The sequence below is a fragment of the Semicossyphus pulcher genome, unplaced genomic scaffold (genome assembly GCF_022749685.1).
Source record: "Semicossyphus pulcher isolate SPU_LCO1_2020_fin unplaced genomic scaffold, fSemPul1.0.p SCAF_11, whole genome shotgun sequence".
Classification (NCBI taxonomy): Eukaryota; Metazoa; Chordata; class Actinopteri; order Labriformes; family Labridae; genus Semicossyphus; species Semicossyphus pulcher.
The window spans coordinates 13,961,486-13,980,696 of record NW_027211615.1 but is presented as its reverse complement, the minus strand read 5'-3'; the positions used below and the strand labels follow the sequence as shown (position 1 = coordinate 13,980,696).

The 19,211-nt window shown below is 42.1% G+C and overlaps 1 protein-coding gene across 1 annotated transcript; it reads left to right on the top strand.

Moving 5' to 3' along the window:
• The first annotated feature begins 976 nt into the window (after positions 1-976).
• Positions 977-13,340, top strand: bmf2 (BCL2 modifying factor 2). Its single transcript, XM_069656632.1, has 4 exons — positions 977-1,062; positions 4,043-4,288; positions 5,486-5,703; positions 9,533-13,340. The coding sequence occupies exons 2-4, from the start codon at positions 4,066-4,068 to the stop codon at positions 9,647-9,649; spliced, it is 558 nt and encodes a 185-aa protein (XP_069512733.1). The 5' UTR covers positions 977-1,062; positions 4,043-4,065; the 3' UTR covers positions 9,650-13,340.
• The last annotated feature ends 5,871 nt before the right edge of the window (positions 13,341-19,211 follow it).

The following is a 19,211-nucleotide window of genomic DNA, read 5'->3' as shown; positions in this document are numbered from 1 at the left end:
CAGCTCCCAATCAGCTGAGCTGAGCTGAAAGCAGTCACATGTCTTATCTGGGTTTGTGTTTTTCCCCCTCCACGTGTCAAGATACCCACAGCAGAAGGCGGGACCAAAACAAACCACCTGATTGGCTCGCTGCGTGTCACCAGCTTATGGTTGCGAGGAGGACTGGTCTCTTAAAGGGCCAGGTACAATATTTTTTTTTCACCTCAACAACAATACAGATTGAGCTCAATATCGAATATAAATCTGAAGCATTTTTATATTATTTTTATTTCAAATGGTAAAGTCATCAGGCATTAATACCCAAGTAGAAAATTACGGATTCATTTGGAAAATTATATCAATTTGGAGCATTTGAGAATTTACAATATATAAAAGGCTACAAATTTAAGGTACTTTTGCTTTACATGGGTATTTTCATTTGATACTGTTTACTTCTACACAAATAAACTTCATAGGGAATTACTGTACTTTTTACTTCACTCATTTTTTTGACGAACATATTTTTACAAATTGAGATTTTGCAAAACCACATGAGCTCATATGAGGCATTGTGGACACACTGGAGCATAAAATACTAAAATTGAGTGCCTTCCGTCGTGGTACTTCAAGTGCATTCCACTAATACAACATTTACTGCACTTTCACTAAATGAACATTTCAATTTTGCTTGTTATTGAGTACGTTTAAATTGAGATATTTTACTTCCTACTCTAGCCTAAGTGAAATGAATGTTTTCCTCACTACTAACCATTTGCTACTATCCAATAGTAAATGCGTTTTAAAGCAACAACAGCATTGTTTTATCCTTCCACTGTGTTGTATTTGCATGACACTGTAGCTGACTCTGTTCCTTTCACATTATTAAGAATGGGCGGGTCCCAGCCACCGGGGCGGACCGTTTTGACAGAGGGAAAAAAACAACCCCACTCTAGTCAGCAAACATCTATGAGTGGTTGTAATGCAAAGAGGGATACGAGTCGCATGAACACAGTCAGTAGGAAACAAGGTAACGGCAAGTTGTCAAGATACCACCGATCACAACGGAACGCGCGTTTGCTGGCGGTGAGTGTAACGGTCGTTTGTTGAAATTTAAAGGGGTATAGTCGTGCATTTACACCGTCGCGTGTTGGTTGTTCGTTGGAGTTTGTCAACAAATGTGCGGGCAGCTCGGGCATGCCCGGGCAGAGACGGTGCGAACGGACTTGCAGGAGTGTTGGCATATGCCATAAAGGGTCATTTAATGTATTTCAGTCCTGTTCTTCTTGTGAGTAAGGCTTTCTTTGCCTGTTTCAACGGATGTTGTGAGTAAGTGACGACGTTACTGGTTTCATCCATTGCCTCGCGCGCGTGGATTCTCAACGTCCCGGCTGGTGTTGCCCGGTTGCAGAAACACAACCGTTGGTCTGGACCGTTAGTAGCCTATTCTGTCATGACACATTACTACAGCATACACAAAACATAACACAAAAGTATTACTCACATTTAAAAGACCTTTCCGACTTTTATATCTCGCATTACTGACTAATATCTGCTTTGAGTGGGTAAACGTATCCGCTCAGTTATCTGTGGTGTTTGTTTTGGAGAGGAGTTGTCAGGCGAAGTGAGGAGAAAGTGTTAACGGAGGATAATGGTAGCCATGCTATTAACAGTGTTATAAAACTGTCCTCATTTTTTGGAGTCCCATTTATTTTTTTGCCACTGTCACGAGTAAAACAATAGCCAAGAGCTAAGCTTATCTCAACCTATTTTCAAAGGCAAGAAAAACAGCATCTTAGAAAAAAATGAAGTTTAAATCCACAACTTCTGCTGCGGTTATTATTTTTGCTCAGCATCATGTGTCAGCATGTTTGGACAGTTTTCTACACTAGAGGATGTTGTGGATGTAAGTTTGTGGATGTTATGGCTATGGAGTAATGAGCAGTTGGACCTCGCGAGTGTACGCTCTGAGTTGCCCCGGGCTTTGAGCTTCTGATGCGGGTAAAGGTGCAGCACATCCCCTGTGGTCTTCCGGAGCCCACTTACGAACGCCTTGATTAGTTTACCTTAATTAATTAATTAGTGGCTTTTTCTTTTTGTGCAGATACAATATTTTTGTATTTAAGCGGTTATTTCCATCATTAACACATATATAATAATATAATAAAAAAACATTCAGCCGGATTTGCTCTGGTCCTTCTCCCATTGATGCTGTAAATATACTAGGGTTTATGACTTAATTGGAGCCTGTCACTCGCACACTGATATCCACAGGACATGTTTTCCTTGTTACATGAAGGCAGTAGGTGAAATAGCAGCAGAGCTCACCTTGTGTGCACCCCCACCCCGAGCCTGGAGCAGAGCCCGGTGCACAGATGGTGCAGCAGAGGGAGCCACTCTCTGCTGCTGCTTTGAGCCTCTGACCAGCACTGTGCTGGATGCCAGGCCTCCCTGCTGCCCCAGGCAGTGTGTGTATCTGAGTGTGTGATGTCTTTCTGTGTGTCTCTCCCTGTCTATGTTTGTTTTTTATGTGTCTGACACTATGGCAATCTTGCCAGTCGGCTGTTGACTGCCAGGGGAAATTCAAGACAGGGCACACACATTGACATCGACATACAACACAAGTGATTTTGTTCTCAGTGGCACAGTTGCAGAGAGCTCTTCAAGCTTGCATAGCATTAATTAATGTACTACTTAACTTGCCTGGAGGAGAAGTTGATACAGATTGGGGTTTTCAAAATTTTGCACAACTAATTAGTGTTGAAATGGACTACTTTCACTCTTAAATGCCCTTGGAGCAATGGAGGCCAGAGGACATGTGGGTCAATAATATATTTTTTGTTTACCAGATAAAAGACACCCATTTAAAACACAGACAGACATCTCACACTTATAATGTCGTCCAGCTTGTCAGACAGTATTTTTCCACAGCTGTTTAAATTGTAGTTTCCTCCTTTGACTCCATTTTTTATGACATCATGCTAAGGGACACTTTCACAAACAGATGAACAACAAGGACCGCATCGCTTTGTACACACAATACCAGTATATCCAGTTTCAACTTATACATTTGCCAGTCAGCCCAGCCCATTTGTCTCCACTTACACAAGAAAAGGAAAAGACAGGCACCCTGCACAAAAAGATGAAACAGTAGTTGAGGTCGTGGCACGTGGCCAACGAGGAAGAGATCGCGAGTGTTTGCATTGAGCAGGAGGATGGAGTGAAACTTGTTATCTCACTCCTGAAACGGCGGCAGCACATGACAGTCTCACCAGAACTTTTGGTTTCACTGAGGTTTCACACACACCACCCGCTACTGTGTGTGTGTGGATTGTTAGTGTAAACAGGCAGCTATCCAGTGATTGTGTAGCTGAGAGAGACAGAGAGAGGGGGGGGGGGACAACAAGCATGGGTGTTAATGTTGAGCTGCAGAATTGTGCAGGAGGAAGCTAATCCTCTGACCATGCTTTCCTCAGTGGCACACTATTCCAGATTAAGGTTGTGAGGGGAAAGAAAACCTTCTCGGTGGATAACGATTGGCATGTTATCAGAAACAGCTTGGCAAAATCTGCTGCTTGAGGGTGGCAATCCTGGCGTAGCATTTTTAGCCGCCCACAGAGTCCCGCTACATCGAGTGTTTCCATACATTTGGCTCCTTTTGCTACTCGTCGCTTTATAATAAGAGATAATCGCTTCAGCTACAGCTGGCCCCTTGTGTTTTTATAACCTTTCTTTACGTAGAACATCCACATTGGCAGATCCATCTGTGCTTCTGAGACTGCCCATCTTGGCTTGTTTGTTTTCAGTATTTCCTCACACTACATTACCCTCATACACGGCATTATAATGACTAATGATTTTATTTCCTCTGAATCTAGACAATGTGTGATCATTTCCCATCTGCCAGAGGGCAAAGTTTCCACTGATAACAGGACGATATTTGTCACTTTTTGTTTGGTCTCGAAACAAATGACCTAAATTACCTGCAAGACCATAAACTCTTAGTCAAAAACAAGTCCAGCTATTCTAAAGTTTCCATGTCCTGTTCCTTTCCTCCTCTCTGCAGGGAGTTTACCGCTGAGGCGTCGGATGGATGATGAGGAGGAGGACATGTCACGGCCCATCTCGCAGCTCTGGGGAACGCCCTTCAGGGACGTCAAGTACGAAGACCGAACCACGCAGATTACGGACGGACAGGGCCTCGCCGCCGTCACCGCCGCCGTGCCCACGTTGCAGAGCCACAACAACAACAGCATCGGCATCGACGCGCTGCCCTGCAGCTTGCAGCGGCAGCCTCGCATACCCTTTCACGGTAAGGAGGAGCGAGATGAGCCGGCTGACAGAGATGTGGGCTTATGGTTTTATACAGCATGGCATGTTTTGTATTATTAGTCTTTTTAATCTTGTTGGTCACTCATTAGAAACTACCCTCAAAGATGCACACAAGATCTTTTCTTTTTATATTTCCCAGAGCAAATTCCATTTGTAATTACCAGACAAGCTTAGTATTTCATTTCCTTATAGCCGGGATATCCCCTTTGTCATATAAATCACATATAGACAACTGGAGCAACATGAATTCTTTCCCAGAAACAGTTTGTTTACTGTGTTTGTTTCTATTTATCCTTCTTATATAACACTCAAAATACACCATTAACCAAAATCTGATAAATGATGGTTACATTTCTTTGTTATTGCACTTTAAATGAGCATTTCTTAAAAATAAACGCACAACGCTAATTTCTGACCCACTTAACGGTGCATACCAGCGCTAATATGTGCGCCACTTTTAATCCAATAAAGTCACCCCATTTCTAATCAAATCAGTGTGACATCACCCTAATCAAATTGTAGGCAAGTTAAAGTAGAATGTTGTTTGTTTGTTGACTCAGTTTCAGTGTGTGTGAGCTACATATTGTTCTCAGTTTAAAGTCATCAATACATTCACAGTTATTGTAATCTAACCAGTAATGGGTGTCATGCACTTGGCCACAGTCCAGGCCGCTCAGAGATATTATGCTCCTCTGTGCGGCGGAATGGCAGCGCATTCTGCAAACAAGATAACACAACAAAATGTTTTCCCTCCGAGTGGCATGACGGCAGGAGCTCATGCTTGAGGCGATGAGTAAACTCAATGACACACAGCCCATAAAAAAAGAAAAAGATGCGGTTCATTGAGGCCATTGTTGAATTAATAAGGTGTTTGAGTTCTCCACCTACCAACACTCTCCCTCTGTTGTGTTTGTGGACTCTTCAGATGTACTTGGAGTGTCTGTGTTGTAATTTTCCCCGCTGGGAAGATCTGATAAAGCCTGTTTGTGTATGAGAAAGGAGAATAGCAGCAGTGTGAAGTAGATACAAAGTAGTTTTCAAACCCAAAAAGCAACCATTAGGAGCTGATGATAATGTCTCTTAGCATTATTTCATCTTGGCGGTGACACTGACAGCCTCTCGGTGTTTCAGACATCCAACAACACAAGTTTTAAGAAGCTTGATGTTTTCCTTTTAGGCAACGCTGGATTACGCTCACATTTCCCCGCTCAGTTTGAGCCCATGGAGGACCGAGGGGAGAGGCAGATCGAAGAGGAGGAGGAAGAGGGCAGAGGGGAGGAAGACGACAGGATGGCAGAGGGTGCGGAGGAGCAGGCGGGGGTGAGCGTCGAGGCGCAAATTGGTCGCAAACTTCGGGAGATCGGAGACAAGTTCCACGAGGATCACGTTGAACTGGTAAGCCTCACTCCCAAGCAGCGATGTGCATCCTCAAATGAACTCCCACTTGAAACGAGCAGCTGCAGAGCCCGTGCACGCTTACAAGCCAAAAGTGTTTAAGTGTAAACAAAATGCACAGAAGCGGAAAAAGAAGAAATGGAAAGTACCAAACTAAATCACTTTCCTGCCTGTTCTGAGACGAGTCAGAAGCAAGGCACATTATCAGGGTTTAAACTGCATTTTGTCGACAAGGCAAAAGGTTGTGTTGCTTATGTGCGGCAGCTTTAACTTGAAACACTAACGAATGCTAAATTGTGCCAATTTGTTGCTCACTACTAAAAAGAAAGGGGAGGAACAATTTGCCAGCTTGGTTGGCCACAACTCCCTCAAGATATAAAAAGCCTGTGCAGTGATTCAACCACTTTCTTGGCCACACTGAAGGAAAAAAACACTTAAAAATTCAGTTACTTAACAGAGGAAACTAAACCAACAAAACTAAGTCAGTGTCACTGGGTGCCAGCAACATCTTAGACTATTGTCTCCCTGTCTTAGTGTGGCTTTTTCACAGTTTCTTAGTGCTGAAGGTCATCTTTGTTTTGTAAACTACATTAGTTATCTGCAGTTTTCTGTGTCAGAGGCACTGATACTATGTAATTACAGTCCACAGGTATATGAGGGACACATTTCCTCGCCTACAAAGGCGGAACAAAAGAAAACAAAAGGAGGAAAATCCATGCCCTCAGCTTTTTGATGCTTTTCGGAAAGAGCAGATTAAATGCCAACCTCCTTTCTCCGATCAATTTCCCTTAATCCCTTTGTCTCTACTCAGTGATTTAAAAGATAAAAGCCAGCCTTTGTTTGGTACTTGCGTCCTAAACCTGAAGGTACACAGTTCTGAACATACCACATTAAGCATGAAGCGGTTTGGGACTTGTGAAGGCTTTAGAAATAATGAAGGGAATTGAGCGTGGAGGCTCGATGCTCTCAAAGCTCCTTAGGGGATAGTTAGGCTTCATGATACGTGGTTAATTGGGCATGACGAGGAATAAAATCCACATGGAAAGAAGTTCAACCTCCGTCTGCATTGTTTTTTTGTTCTCCTATAGCAGGATTTATCAGTGTGCTTGGTACCACATCAGAGAGTAACTTGTAAGAGTGTTTATAAAGCACTTACAGGTGAGAGTTCACAGAGGTCACATGACAGTGGACTTAGTTAATAAGTGCTAAATATACTGGCAGGAGTGCCATGTTTCTTATCTGCTGCTGACTGTTTGAAGGGGGGGTCTTTGTCGAGAACAAGGTGTGGTTGATAAGTTTTACAAAGAGTTTAGTAAAAGGAGAAGACACAAGTAATATATCGATGATATGTTGTGATAGATTTTGACAAAGACTGAGACGGAGCAGGTGAGACCGGCTCGTCAGTCGCGAACAGGAGCGAGCAGCACGTCTGTGTCTGGGTAGACTTGGCCGTCTGTTTATACGTGCGTCTAAAAATAGCGTCTGACTCACGGCTACCCACAATACCTCAGTTGTCCCGCTGACTGGCTCGGTGTGTGCGTCTTTGTGTGTGTTTTGGTTTTTGTGTGTAACTCTGTGACACAGAGATAAGAGAGTTGTTTTTTTTTTACACTTTTTTTGTCTGCTGTCTGCGCTGGAGTTGGTGTTTTATCCTGCAGGATCTGATAGCGCTGCTGTAGGAATACTCAAAAGGGAGAATAAGCACAAGTGGTCCTTTATGATATCCAATCGCTTCTCTGTATTGTGTCTGCTGCTATTGTTAGACTTTTCCTCTCGCCTCTCCGAGCAGAAGTTGCCGGAGTGTGCTCGTGTGTGGGTTTCTGTTTATGTGGAGTACTTCTGCAGGTTGTCAGTTACTTTTGTTGCCAATAAGCTGCTGATTTGTTCGAGGACATTTCCAGAGATGGGGGAACAAATCCACACAGCATAGTATGGGAATATTATGCATGTGACAATCTCTTATTTTATAGGTTATCAAAGTATTACAAAAGGTGTTTTTTGATACTAGAACGATTAAGTTTGTTTTTTAGTCCGCTAGATGGTGATGAGGTTTTTTCTCTGGTGCGCAGAGGGAGGAAGTTGGTTAAAGGAAATGTGCCATTTTGCTGCAATAAAAACAAATGAAAAAGTTCTTCCTTTTAGATTAAACAGATGTTTACAAACATTTCCGCTTGGGACGTAATTTGCAGTTAAAGATATAATCTCAAAGATTTTCTTGTAAATAAATATCTGTTAAGTCTCTATCTATCGCTGAATGAGGTAACACAATGGTGATTGAGCCTATGGCCCACTGATGAAAGCCTTAACATTTGCAGTATATAGTATTATTACAGACTGGGTGTCTGTGGCGACATTCTTGGAAATAATCACAAGCGGCGAGCAGTGGTTGTTCTGCCAGAGAGGGTAGGCGGAGCTAAGCGGCTGCTTTTCCAGTCTCTGCAAGTGTTGCGAGTAAACAGTAATCTACTATGGCTGAACAAACAAAGAAAAGATCGATGACTACAGATACAACTTCAAAAATAAGTGAAAATACAAAGAAAAAGAAACAAACTCGACACTCAGATGAAGCAAACAGTCTAAAAAGGAAAGAGACAGTCAGCGAGGAAAATTAAGACAAAGGGAGCCAACTGTGGAAGTCTTAGTTATCTGGGACATTTGTTCCCATAATTGCCTTTTTTCACCATTAGGTGCTGCCAAATAGAACGAAACTGAGAGCTTTGAGATCCCACAATAATATAGTCTTATGAAAAATCATATCACAAGCTCCTGGCGATTCCCACCCCTAGAAATGTCAGGGGAGAAAGTTCATCCAACCTTACGTTTGCAATAATCTAAAAGGGCAAAAGCAAACACACAATTCTGCACTACCCAGGCAGAAAGATGAGCCCCATCTGGAACAAACCAGGGTACTGTTTAAGTAAGCTCAGCAGCGTAGAATTAAAGCAATTAAGGACAATTAGGGTTACATTTAGCGGTGCTGGTTCAGTTCACTTCAGTCTGCTTGTTCTGCATCAAATAGCCTGTGGCAGTCTCTGATTGCTGGGCTGGTAGAGACCTTGATGGAGAGAGTGCAGGGAAGAGAGAGATCGTTACAAGTATGCTTATGCAACAGGCTGCAATATCTAAGCGTTCGGAGAGAGCCGGGGGGATTTGAGCAGGATCACACGTGAGGAGCGGGCTGCAGCAGGAACCCCTTTATCTGTCTGAAGTCAGTGCGGGGCCGAGCACCCCGACAGATCATGGCATGAGTGGGGAGGGTGGCTCCGTTTCAGTTTCCTCCGCTTTGTTTTGATTATTATTCAGCTGACTTTGCTGTTACAGGAGAGCTGTGATGAAATAGGAAGCATGTTCTCTGAAAGCACACTGAGTTTTTTGTTTACAAGTCAGGAGTGCAACATTTAATAGGAGGGACGACTGATACCCGAGGGAATAGGTGTTCTTGGGGTTAAGTATGGCTTTTCTACAGCTGTTAGCTCGGCCGTTATTATTGTTTTATTGGTTTAAACTCTTCAGAAAACAAGTTCATGAAGCATTACAATAGTACCTGCTGGTAGCGGGTGAGAGTCCCAAAATAATCCCACATCCACTGACCTTCATAATTGATCCTGTATATTTTGCAGAATCGGTCTCAGGCAGGATGTTTCCTGTGACCCACATGTTTGCTAGACACAAGCTAATGTTGTGGAAACATCCAGTCCGCTCGGTCACATGGTTCGAGCTCACAGGGTTTACCACAGTTCATTTCAGGAACCTGTTATGATGAAAGTTTATGATATAACACGCTGTTCCTGATGTTATTAACCTCGTGTGTGTTTTCTTCTCTCTGCAGTTCATGAGGCATCAGAGACAGAACCTGCCTGTCTGGATGCGCCTTACCATGGCCCTGTTTGGCTTTCTGTTTCAAAGAGAGGCTCTCTTCCCCCGGCTGAGAGGAGCGCAGAGATGAAGGGACTTCCTGCTGGCTTATTCGCCTCAGCCCCCTCGTCTCCCCTCCTCGCCCCTCCCTCACTGGGACAAGGGACCAGACTTTAAGAGATGGCACTGTAAGATGGAACACGGGTTTGGATTTTGTTTTCTAATTGAAGATGAGATGAAGAAAACACTGGTCACCGCTGGACGGGGACTGATTACAGTTTTTTTTTGTTACTTTTTTTTGTTTCGTTTTTTGTCTTTCCAAGAAGGAGCCATTGTGTTTGAAGAGATATTTTCGAAATATTTGTAAGATTACCTATTTTGTACAGTAAACTGCTCTTTTTATTTGGTATTTCAATTCTTGAAGGACCTCCATCAGTCCAGGGAATGCCTTATTCTCTCCTGCCACAGTTCAACTCTGGTTGCATCAAGGAAACCACAAAGATAGACATCAGTTTGTAAGATTGGGCCACTTTTTTTGGCGACAAACTGTGGACGTGGACTTTTCTGTGCTGAAGTTTCTGACTTCAAACCTTGAGGACTCGAGGCACATTTCTAATTTATTCTCAGAGTTACGACAAACCCTGTACTTTCCTTAACTGTTCCACACTGGCTGATTTCAAAGTGGTCATGACGATGTGTTTCACGCTGGTGTCGCACCGTGTTTTAACCAGCTTCCACTGTAGATGTAGGGACATTTAATCAACCTGTGTCATCCATCAGCATCTCCCCCTCCAGGACCACTCGCGCTGTTAAAGTGGCCTAACGTCCCCGCTGTGTCGATCACATCCTGTTCATTTAAAGGATAAACACGTGCATACTTGAATTTAGCCGTATTAGAGAGATTTAGTCGAGTAACTTCAAGATTGTAAGGTGATTACTCTTTCAATATGTGATCCTGTGTTTGTAGGAGCGCGTGCTTACTGTTTCCTAAATCTGCAGTAATATTGAAACCAAATAAGCACAAAGAAACAAATCTCCTCTGTGGGATGAACATCAGGGAACTGGAAAACAATCAGACAGCTGAAAACCTTTGGATGAATTTGATCTGTTTCTGAGGCTTTTCAGGGGTTCTTCCTCTGGCTGGATTGACAATCTTCGCCCTTCGCTGCATGTGGGTCGCTTGTGTGTGAGATGACAGCATTTGTTTTTAAGGGGTGAGCAATATTCAAGCCAGTGGAGAAAAAAGAAGGAGGTAAAATCTTAGGGATTTGTTGCATTTGCAATCAAACTGACATCCGTAGAACGACATCTCCCCAAATAATGGCTGCGTTCTCATGAAATACGAGTATTTTTGTTACAGAAACGTTTTGGTTTAAAGCCACAGAGATGCATTTTTTTTAAATTTTATTTCGCTCCAGGTTCCTTTAAAATATCTCAAACACTGCTTCTAACCTGATGTGCTGATACGTGTTCGTATCACCTCAACCTTTCATTCAAGTGCTTTCTTTCACCAAACTGCCAGTGCTACATTCTGCTTCACTTCTGTACAGTTTGAACATTTTTTACTAATCACACACGCGACACACGTTTTGAGTCAAGGAGAAAGTTTATACATCCTCGCTACGTGCTACGTTAGCATTTTTGCAACAACACAGCCACTGTTTCACTATGTAAGGGAGTCTGGACGGACTTTAAATAAGATGTTAAAGATTCCTCATTTGATGTATTTTTTCAGTCTGTTGTAGATTCATGATATGAACTTTTGAAGACACTGATGGGTTGTTTCCTCTTTATGTTTTCTTCAGGGAGTAGTTAATGATAATTACCTGACTCTTCTCATTATGGATGTGTTTGCGATAAAAATCTGCCTTTTAGTGCGGACTGATGTAGACGACGCTGAACAAGCAAAGACGTTTCATTTTACTTTCACTCGACATAAACATGGAAGTGTGTTACAGACTGTTATGATTATTTTCTCTGTAACTTTAAAAGGAGCTGAACCAAAAGTTTGTTTCCTGCAAACACTGAACGCTGAGCCAATTCAGATATTTGTGACGCACTCTCCGCTCTCCACACTCTCGCGTTTAACTACTCCCTGTCCTTACTGAGAACATTTAGTTTGGTTTCTTTCAGATAATTTATTCTAATTTATTTTTGTGTATATTTGCTCAGTGCTACTGTATAGATGCTATCTCAGTGTGTACAGTCCTTTTTCTTCTCACTGTTGACGTGCATTCAGTTGTGTGTTGGATGCCTGTGTGTGCGGGGAGGTTGGACTAAAGCCATGTGCCTCGTGCATCCTCACACCGACGACGTGTGAGAGTTTTTTTTGTTTTACAAATCACGTGAAAAACAACAGACAATCAAATGTACAAAATGTGCCTTGTGAGTTAACAGACCTGCCGCATCATCATCAACACTTGGCATACTTACACAAAGTCACTGGTCACAGCTCTTGTTTCACTCGGGCTCCCGTGAGATCAACTTAAAAAAAGAACAAAACTCAGTTTGATTTCGCGCTTCAGCTCACGAGGCACAGGCTCAACCTTTGACATCTCTCAGCACCAACGGCGAGTTTCACCACGCAGATCCTTCTTACTATCAGAGACGACTGTTTGCAATCAATGTGCACTGTAAAGACAAAAAAAAAAGAAAAAAAGCAACAATTTTTTTTACCTGTATACTGTATTTTGCGCCTCTCTCTTTCTACTCCTGTGCTGAACTTCCCCTCTAGAGACTTTTAAAGATCTGTAATATGCTGGATCGGCCCGGCGCGTCCGGGTTTATGTGCTTTATTATCTACAATCTAGCAGGGCTGTGGGTTTAAAGGAGGAATGAGCCACCATGGTGCCCAGTATTATTTGTACGAGAGACGGGTTGACGCCTGTCGAACACCAACCGCTTTTTTTTGCAACCCTGACTCAAGTGAAACATTTTTTATTCGTTCAACCTTCAGTGTCTTTAATATCAAATTTTTTCAATCTGTTTTCAAGTATCCAACAAAGAGTGCATCTTTACTGTCAAGTGCTGTGATTTGGTGTTTTTTATACATTAGACATGAATTTGACACAGCTAATGTCGCTATCTTTATAAAATTTTTAGCAAAAAATTTTCCATATCTTTTTGTAAGAAGACAAGGAAAGAATACAACGACGACTTTTTGCTTTTCTATGACTGCTTTTTTTTTTTTTTTTTTTTCAATGTTGTGGCATTTTAAATTTTGGATATTGCCAAGTCTGCTGTGTCACTCTCAGTTCAAGGGCTTTTTTCAATATATGTAAATGGAGTAAAAATGCATGTCCAACATTCCTGAAAAAATCTGTATCTTAAGGGTTTGAATGTAATTTAATGGAGTGAAAAACCACAATATCTCTTCGAATACATGAACTGAACAGTGGAACTTATTTCAGACTCCCGCGCTGGAGTTTGTATCGTCTTCACATTGCTTTCTTTACGTTCAGAGTGGTCTCAAGGATTTCACGCTCATGTGTCCTATGAAGTGAGACCCAGGCCAGATGTAGCATTTTTTTTGTTTTTTTTTGTTAAAGCATTGGCTGTGTTATCGTTGGGACTGCTCTGTGTCTGCTGCACAGTTTTCAAACAGCGCAAGACATGGAGCGATGGAGGGAACGGAGGAGGACAGGGGATGTTTGTTCTTTTTCTAGTGCAATATGCTGTACATAAGAGCTTGGCTCTCCAAATCTTACAATTTCTCTTAATTTTTTTGTTGTTAAATGGGTACATTGCTGTTTTTTTTTCATTAAAACTCTATGGACAATTGAGATGGCTTGTGCTTCAATTATTTTACTAAGCGCAAACACAAAAACCTGAGTGATATCATGTACATGCAAAGTTTTACACTTCATTAACAGCAAGAACATCACCTGCTTACCTTTATAACCTTTATCCTGACCAAGACAGCAGCATAACAAGTTTCACACAGACAAGCAGAAAATTAATGTCACAATAACTTAACAGCATTCAGCATTAAGGCGCATTCACTAATCAAATGATCATTAATTTTGGTTTTATAATCTTGCAAGCTAATAAAATGCTCTAGTGTAAGGTGACCCTGATGAAAGAGCAAAAACATAGGAACAAAGACAGATCGAGTTCAAGGAATGACAAACATTGATATGTCCATGTGACTAAAGACTGCAGCCACTGAAAGTTTCAGGAGTCAATAGACAACATAAAGAAGAAGGCAGTTCATGAAGTATCGCCTTGTAAAGTAAGATGTACCAATGTCCCATTCTACGGTTATATAATGAAGACAAACCAACTCTCTCATATAAGATGCAAACCCAAACCAGACACAGATTGCAACGCCACATGGTACGCTGAGTCCAGCATGTTCGCTGAAGTAGTAAACAAGTTCTGCATTCTGAACTTGGCATTAAAGAAAATAATGCCTGCAGCTGACGAGGCCTTTTTGTTGCTGCTTCTCATTGTGGGTCTAACTGGTCTTTCACTAGCCCAACCAGCCATTTTATTGCACATTAGTGATGGAAGAATGATGTAAACATCATATACTAGTTTCAGAAACATGGAGTTCTCAGATAGAGGCTGAAATACTAAGGCAAGTAGGTGTGTCATCAACTAAAGTTTCTCAGCAGGGAGTCAGTAAGAGAAATAAACCTTATTATGGCGCAAGATCAAAGGTCAACAGATCACAAGTTGTTGACATTCATCCTGAGGGAGGTAGAAATGTACGCCAACTTAGGATTCATCCTCTGGGAACCTTGAGTGTGTTAATGTCTGTAATAGTGCCGCCAGCATAGCTAAAACACGCGGTCCATTTCATGTACTAGTCATGTGTCACCTAACAAGTAAGTAACGTTCCCACAAGAGTTGCAAGTCATGCAGTAAAAACCTCCTCTCTGACTAAACAGTGATATAACCCCCGTGGAAGTCCCTAAAAAGATCATTTAGCTTGAACAATAGAAACATTTCATGAACCCTGGAGGCAAATTTGTTGCTCAGCACCTTTTTTTATTTTCTCATGATCTTGCCTCTGGCAGGTTAAGGTGGCACCTTGCATAAACTGTGATTCATGTCTCTGTCACCGTGTGACTAAAGCGATCCCCCTCCGGCAGCTGCTCATGTAGACGGGGGCAGCAGAGGAGTGTGTACATGCAGGAACACATGTCCTCAGGAAAGCGGAGTATTTACGTTTATAGTGACGGAGGCCTGACCTTAACCTCGTACAGATGAACACGTTGGAGTATGTTGTGCTGCAGGGCGACATCAGTTGATATAATAATGTTTCTGAAGCTGTTACAAGCTTTGGGGCATTTTTGTGTTGTCAAACTGATGCACACAGATCACGCTTGTGTCTGCGTCTGCAAACAGTCTGCTCAGGTAAGTGTGTGTTTAAACAGAAATCAGTTGCAGACAGGCGGCCTGCCCTTTATTTGCACAGTATTTGCACAGTTGTCTCAGAACAGCGCAAGGCAAATGACTAAGTTTGGATTGTCGAGCTACTTCAAAGAATAATGTCGTATTGTTTGTATTCCCAGAAGTCCTCAGAGAAAACCACTCTGCACATTTACACTTAAAGAGATGCTGACATGTTTTCATTCTCACCTATTTTTCAGGAGAATTGTCCTGATAGATGTGAGACATTTTCATTTTACCCAGACAGTAAACACACCGGGGCTCATTCAAAAAGAAAACTGCAGACTACAGAGAGTGTGTTAAGGGCAAATGCAATCCTCATAACAGTCTAGAAAGGAAGAGCAGATATTTAAAGATGCCGGATGACATTTCTCTAAAAGTGGTTTTGACAACAAACTTCCTCACACTGTTAGAAACTCTCTGCAAAAGGTTATATTAAAGCTCAGACATGTATCCCAGAATGCCTTGCTAACATATCCAGTGTTCTAACCACAAAACAGGCCCTGCATCCCCCCTCCTTAACCTCCCACCAGCTGAAGAGAAAACCTCGTCCCCTGGGACTGCGGGTAAACACAGACACAGTGTGTGTGTGTGTGTGCGTGAGCATTTGTGTGTGTCTTTAGGGAGAAAGGGAAAAAAAGTAGGGGTGGGAGAAGAGGAGAGGAGGGGTGAGGGGGGTGAGGGTTTGCTTGCCTCAGCAGTTTTTCGCACACAGCCCTGACAAAGGGCCTCTGTGTTCTCCGGGTCCAGTCACTCAGGGAGACGCCCTCATGATAGCCCGCTGCCTATCTCAGGGGTCACGCCTCGACTTCACTGCTGAGAGAAGCTCCTGTTGGTGGATTTGTTTTTGGTTTACTTCTCCCTCTCTGTCTCAGAGTGCCACGGGTTAACCCTTTAATGTCTGACTGAAGATTTAAAGTCGAGCTGAAATGGTATTTCGAGAGTATCTAGCTTCCGTATCGTGACGTATTTCTGAGTGAAACAGGACGTGCAGGCGGGACATATCATTAGAGGGATTTGATTTGATCATTGAGAAGTGGGCGTAGACAGATGTTCTCCACAGCGCAGTAGCAAGCTAACTGACCGAGCGTTCTCAGTGCTCTGCGGCTAAATGTTGCAGATTGATTGGTTGAAATTGTTTGGTACTAGCTTACGTAAGCACATGTGATATTTTGTTTTACAGGAAGAGAACAAATTTGGTTTTGATATAAGAATGCGAAGAAATTGATTTTCTGTATTTTTTTTGGCCTATATTGTCAAATAGATCGACTTTAAAGACGTAATGTTGCCATCAAGGATAGTCTCTATGATTGACTTAAGCCTGGTTTAGCCAGTCGTCTTGAGGGCTAACCTTTTAGTGCCCCACTGCCATGTTTAGTTACTTCATGTTTCCCCTTCTGTTTGAAATGCTGCTGTCAAAGGTTGGTAGTAATCTAAGTCTCATCTTAATTAAAAAGAGTTTTCAGGTATGTGTTTTTTACTCTCTCTTTCTGCCTGTCCCTCTATCCCACTTTCTCCGCCCAACCGGTCAGGCCAGATGGCTGTCCACCAATGAGTCTGAGTCGAAGACAAATTGAGGGCCGAAATGGTCTTACAGTATCTGTCTGGTTTATGAATTCACAGGGCGATCCCCTGAGATGTATCACAGAGTGATGACATTTTAATTATCACCTTGTAAAAGCTTTCTTTGTCTTACAGTTGCTGTCAGGCAAACAGGTCAAGGGAGTTGCATCTCCCTGCACGGTGAGTGTAAGATACCTCTATTTTTGCAGTAAGAAAACATGGATCTGCAACCAAAGCTGTACTCAGTTTTTATTGATGTTTATATGTATGCCCTTAAATGTACTTTCTACTACACTACAGAAAAAAGATAAAAACCTTCTAAAGTTCAGTGAGGATAAAGAACTTGTTTTTCAATGCAACAAAAGGAAAAGCAAGAGGAACAGAAACAGGTTACATTTGGGGGAAAAAATAATAATCTGGCTTGATAAAATTGAATAGGTGTGGCTCCATCCTCTGAGGAAATGAACTTCCTGTCCACAGAGAATAGGTCCCGCTGCTCTGAAAGGGCACACATGTCAGGTGTAGCACTTTGGGTCAAAACACGTTGGTGCAGCTGCAGCTGAGGAGGGGCTCTGGGGAAAAGCACGACTTCCTTCATAGATGAGCCTCTCTGCTCTGTGGACCATGTTATAATAACTGACTGGTATCCAAACACCTACCTGTGTTTTAGAGGTGATTTTTAGCATTTTGGGTCCTGCCAAAAAAGTGTTGCATGTGGATAAAAGTTGCTATCAAGCAAAGATCAGGAACACAGTAACAGCAAACTGCTCAAAATTGATTGGGCTCTGGCTTCAGTGACTGTATCCCCATAATTAATATCATTATGCTGTATAAAACATGATGTAAAATGTGCAGTAACTTCTAAACAGATCTCTGTGTGCGCTCAACACTCTCTGTGCAGAAAAACCAGTCAACTACCACTAAATCAAGACAGCTACATCAAGTTACAGCTAGCTAACCATATTCCCACCGCTAGCTTTAGCTAAAGTTAGATTAACTTCTTTTAACCTTAAATCTGTGTTTGAAAAAACATTTTGACAAAGCAAACTGTTGGGAATATAGTTTATTATCTTAAGAACTGAAGCAATGAGGTAATACATGAATTCTGTCAAACTGTGGAGAAAGCAGGTGATGCTAGTTCGGCTAACGGGTAACTAAGCTAGCTTGCAGAGTGTTGGCACCTTCTCTTTTGACTCAAGTGGAGTTAATGTTATGTTCTGTGTTTAAGTTTCCCTTACATCAAATATTTAAATGTGTTCAATCATATTTTTAAGGGATAACTAGTGAAAATGGATAAGAAAATACAAAAAAACGTGTTTTATTACATCGTTTGCCGGCTTGCCCAAAAACGTATAACCCTGTTTTCTCAGCTTCACTGTTTCTGCTCCCTGCTGTTGCAGGTGAAAAGAGACATCATCAAAATCAAAAGATTGGGAGGCAAAATGTCACAAGGAATAATGTCTGAACTGATTTCCCTCAGTAAAGTCTTTGGCAGCTAAGTGTCAATAAAAATCCTTCTTGTTCACACTTGTACACTGCAAAGTAGACACTTGCCAACATTGGATTTCAGTTCCTTTAACCCTCTGAACCTTTTGCTTTTAAGGTTGCACCTAGTAGCTTTTTCTGAAACCAAACCGGAAGGCCACAAGTTACTGCATCTTGATGACATTATTTAAGAAGAGACAAAAACAAAATTAGCCTTGAGTCACAGATTCTCGTGCAGCAGCTTTTCAAATCTTTAGGAGGGCTCCTTAGCTACCTGGCTCCGCTCTGACTGAGCCACGCTGCCTTCACTTTACAGCCACAGCCCCTCGTATACACACCGAACCACCAAATAAGGGTGGAGAGCAGCCAATCCATCTCCGTGGGTAATAAAAGTTAAATACAGCCTGTGAGTCGAGACGTGCCTGGAGGGAGACTCGGTGCAATGGGCGGCCGCTATTGTCTCTGTCATGTCAGGCCTGTATCAGGGAGGATAAACTACTGAGATGATAAGTGGGTATTTACATGGTGGTGACTGCCGTCTAATTCAAGACAGATGAGAGGTAAGGGAGCTGCAGCAGCTAGCTTAACTGTCTCTGGAGACGGAGGAACGACTAATTTCTTTTTGTTTGTCGTCCTGGAATAAAGGGAAGATAAGACAATATGTGATAACATGAATTAACATATTTTTAATATATTTTGTCAGCTACAAAATGCCGCCAGACTGTGTGTATTCAAATTCACAAAGTATCTGTACCAAACACTCGGCCGCCTATAATATAATATTCTTTAAACTTATGACTGATTGAAGTATGTTTTCTAACAATGCACAGACAGATAATTTTTATTGTTCATGAAAGAGGGAAATTGTAAATTTCTCATGATAGTTTTTTGTGTTAATCTTGCTGGACAGTCTTCATTCACGCCAACTGCTTTATGAGGCTGTACTCATGCACAGTATGCTAACATTAACAAGCTGATCATCTCACATGCTCATCAACATGCTATCATGCAAATTCTTTTGCAACTACTACAAGTTCAACTTTGCCATGTTAAACATGCTAATTCACTATGTTAGCATGCTAACTGTTGCTAACATTAGCATTGAACAATAATCAGTCCCTCCAGGAGGCTGCAAAGTTGCGATTCAGCAAATTCCCACATATTCAGCCAATCCGTGCAACTTTTTTGCAACCTTGCCCATCTGAGTC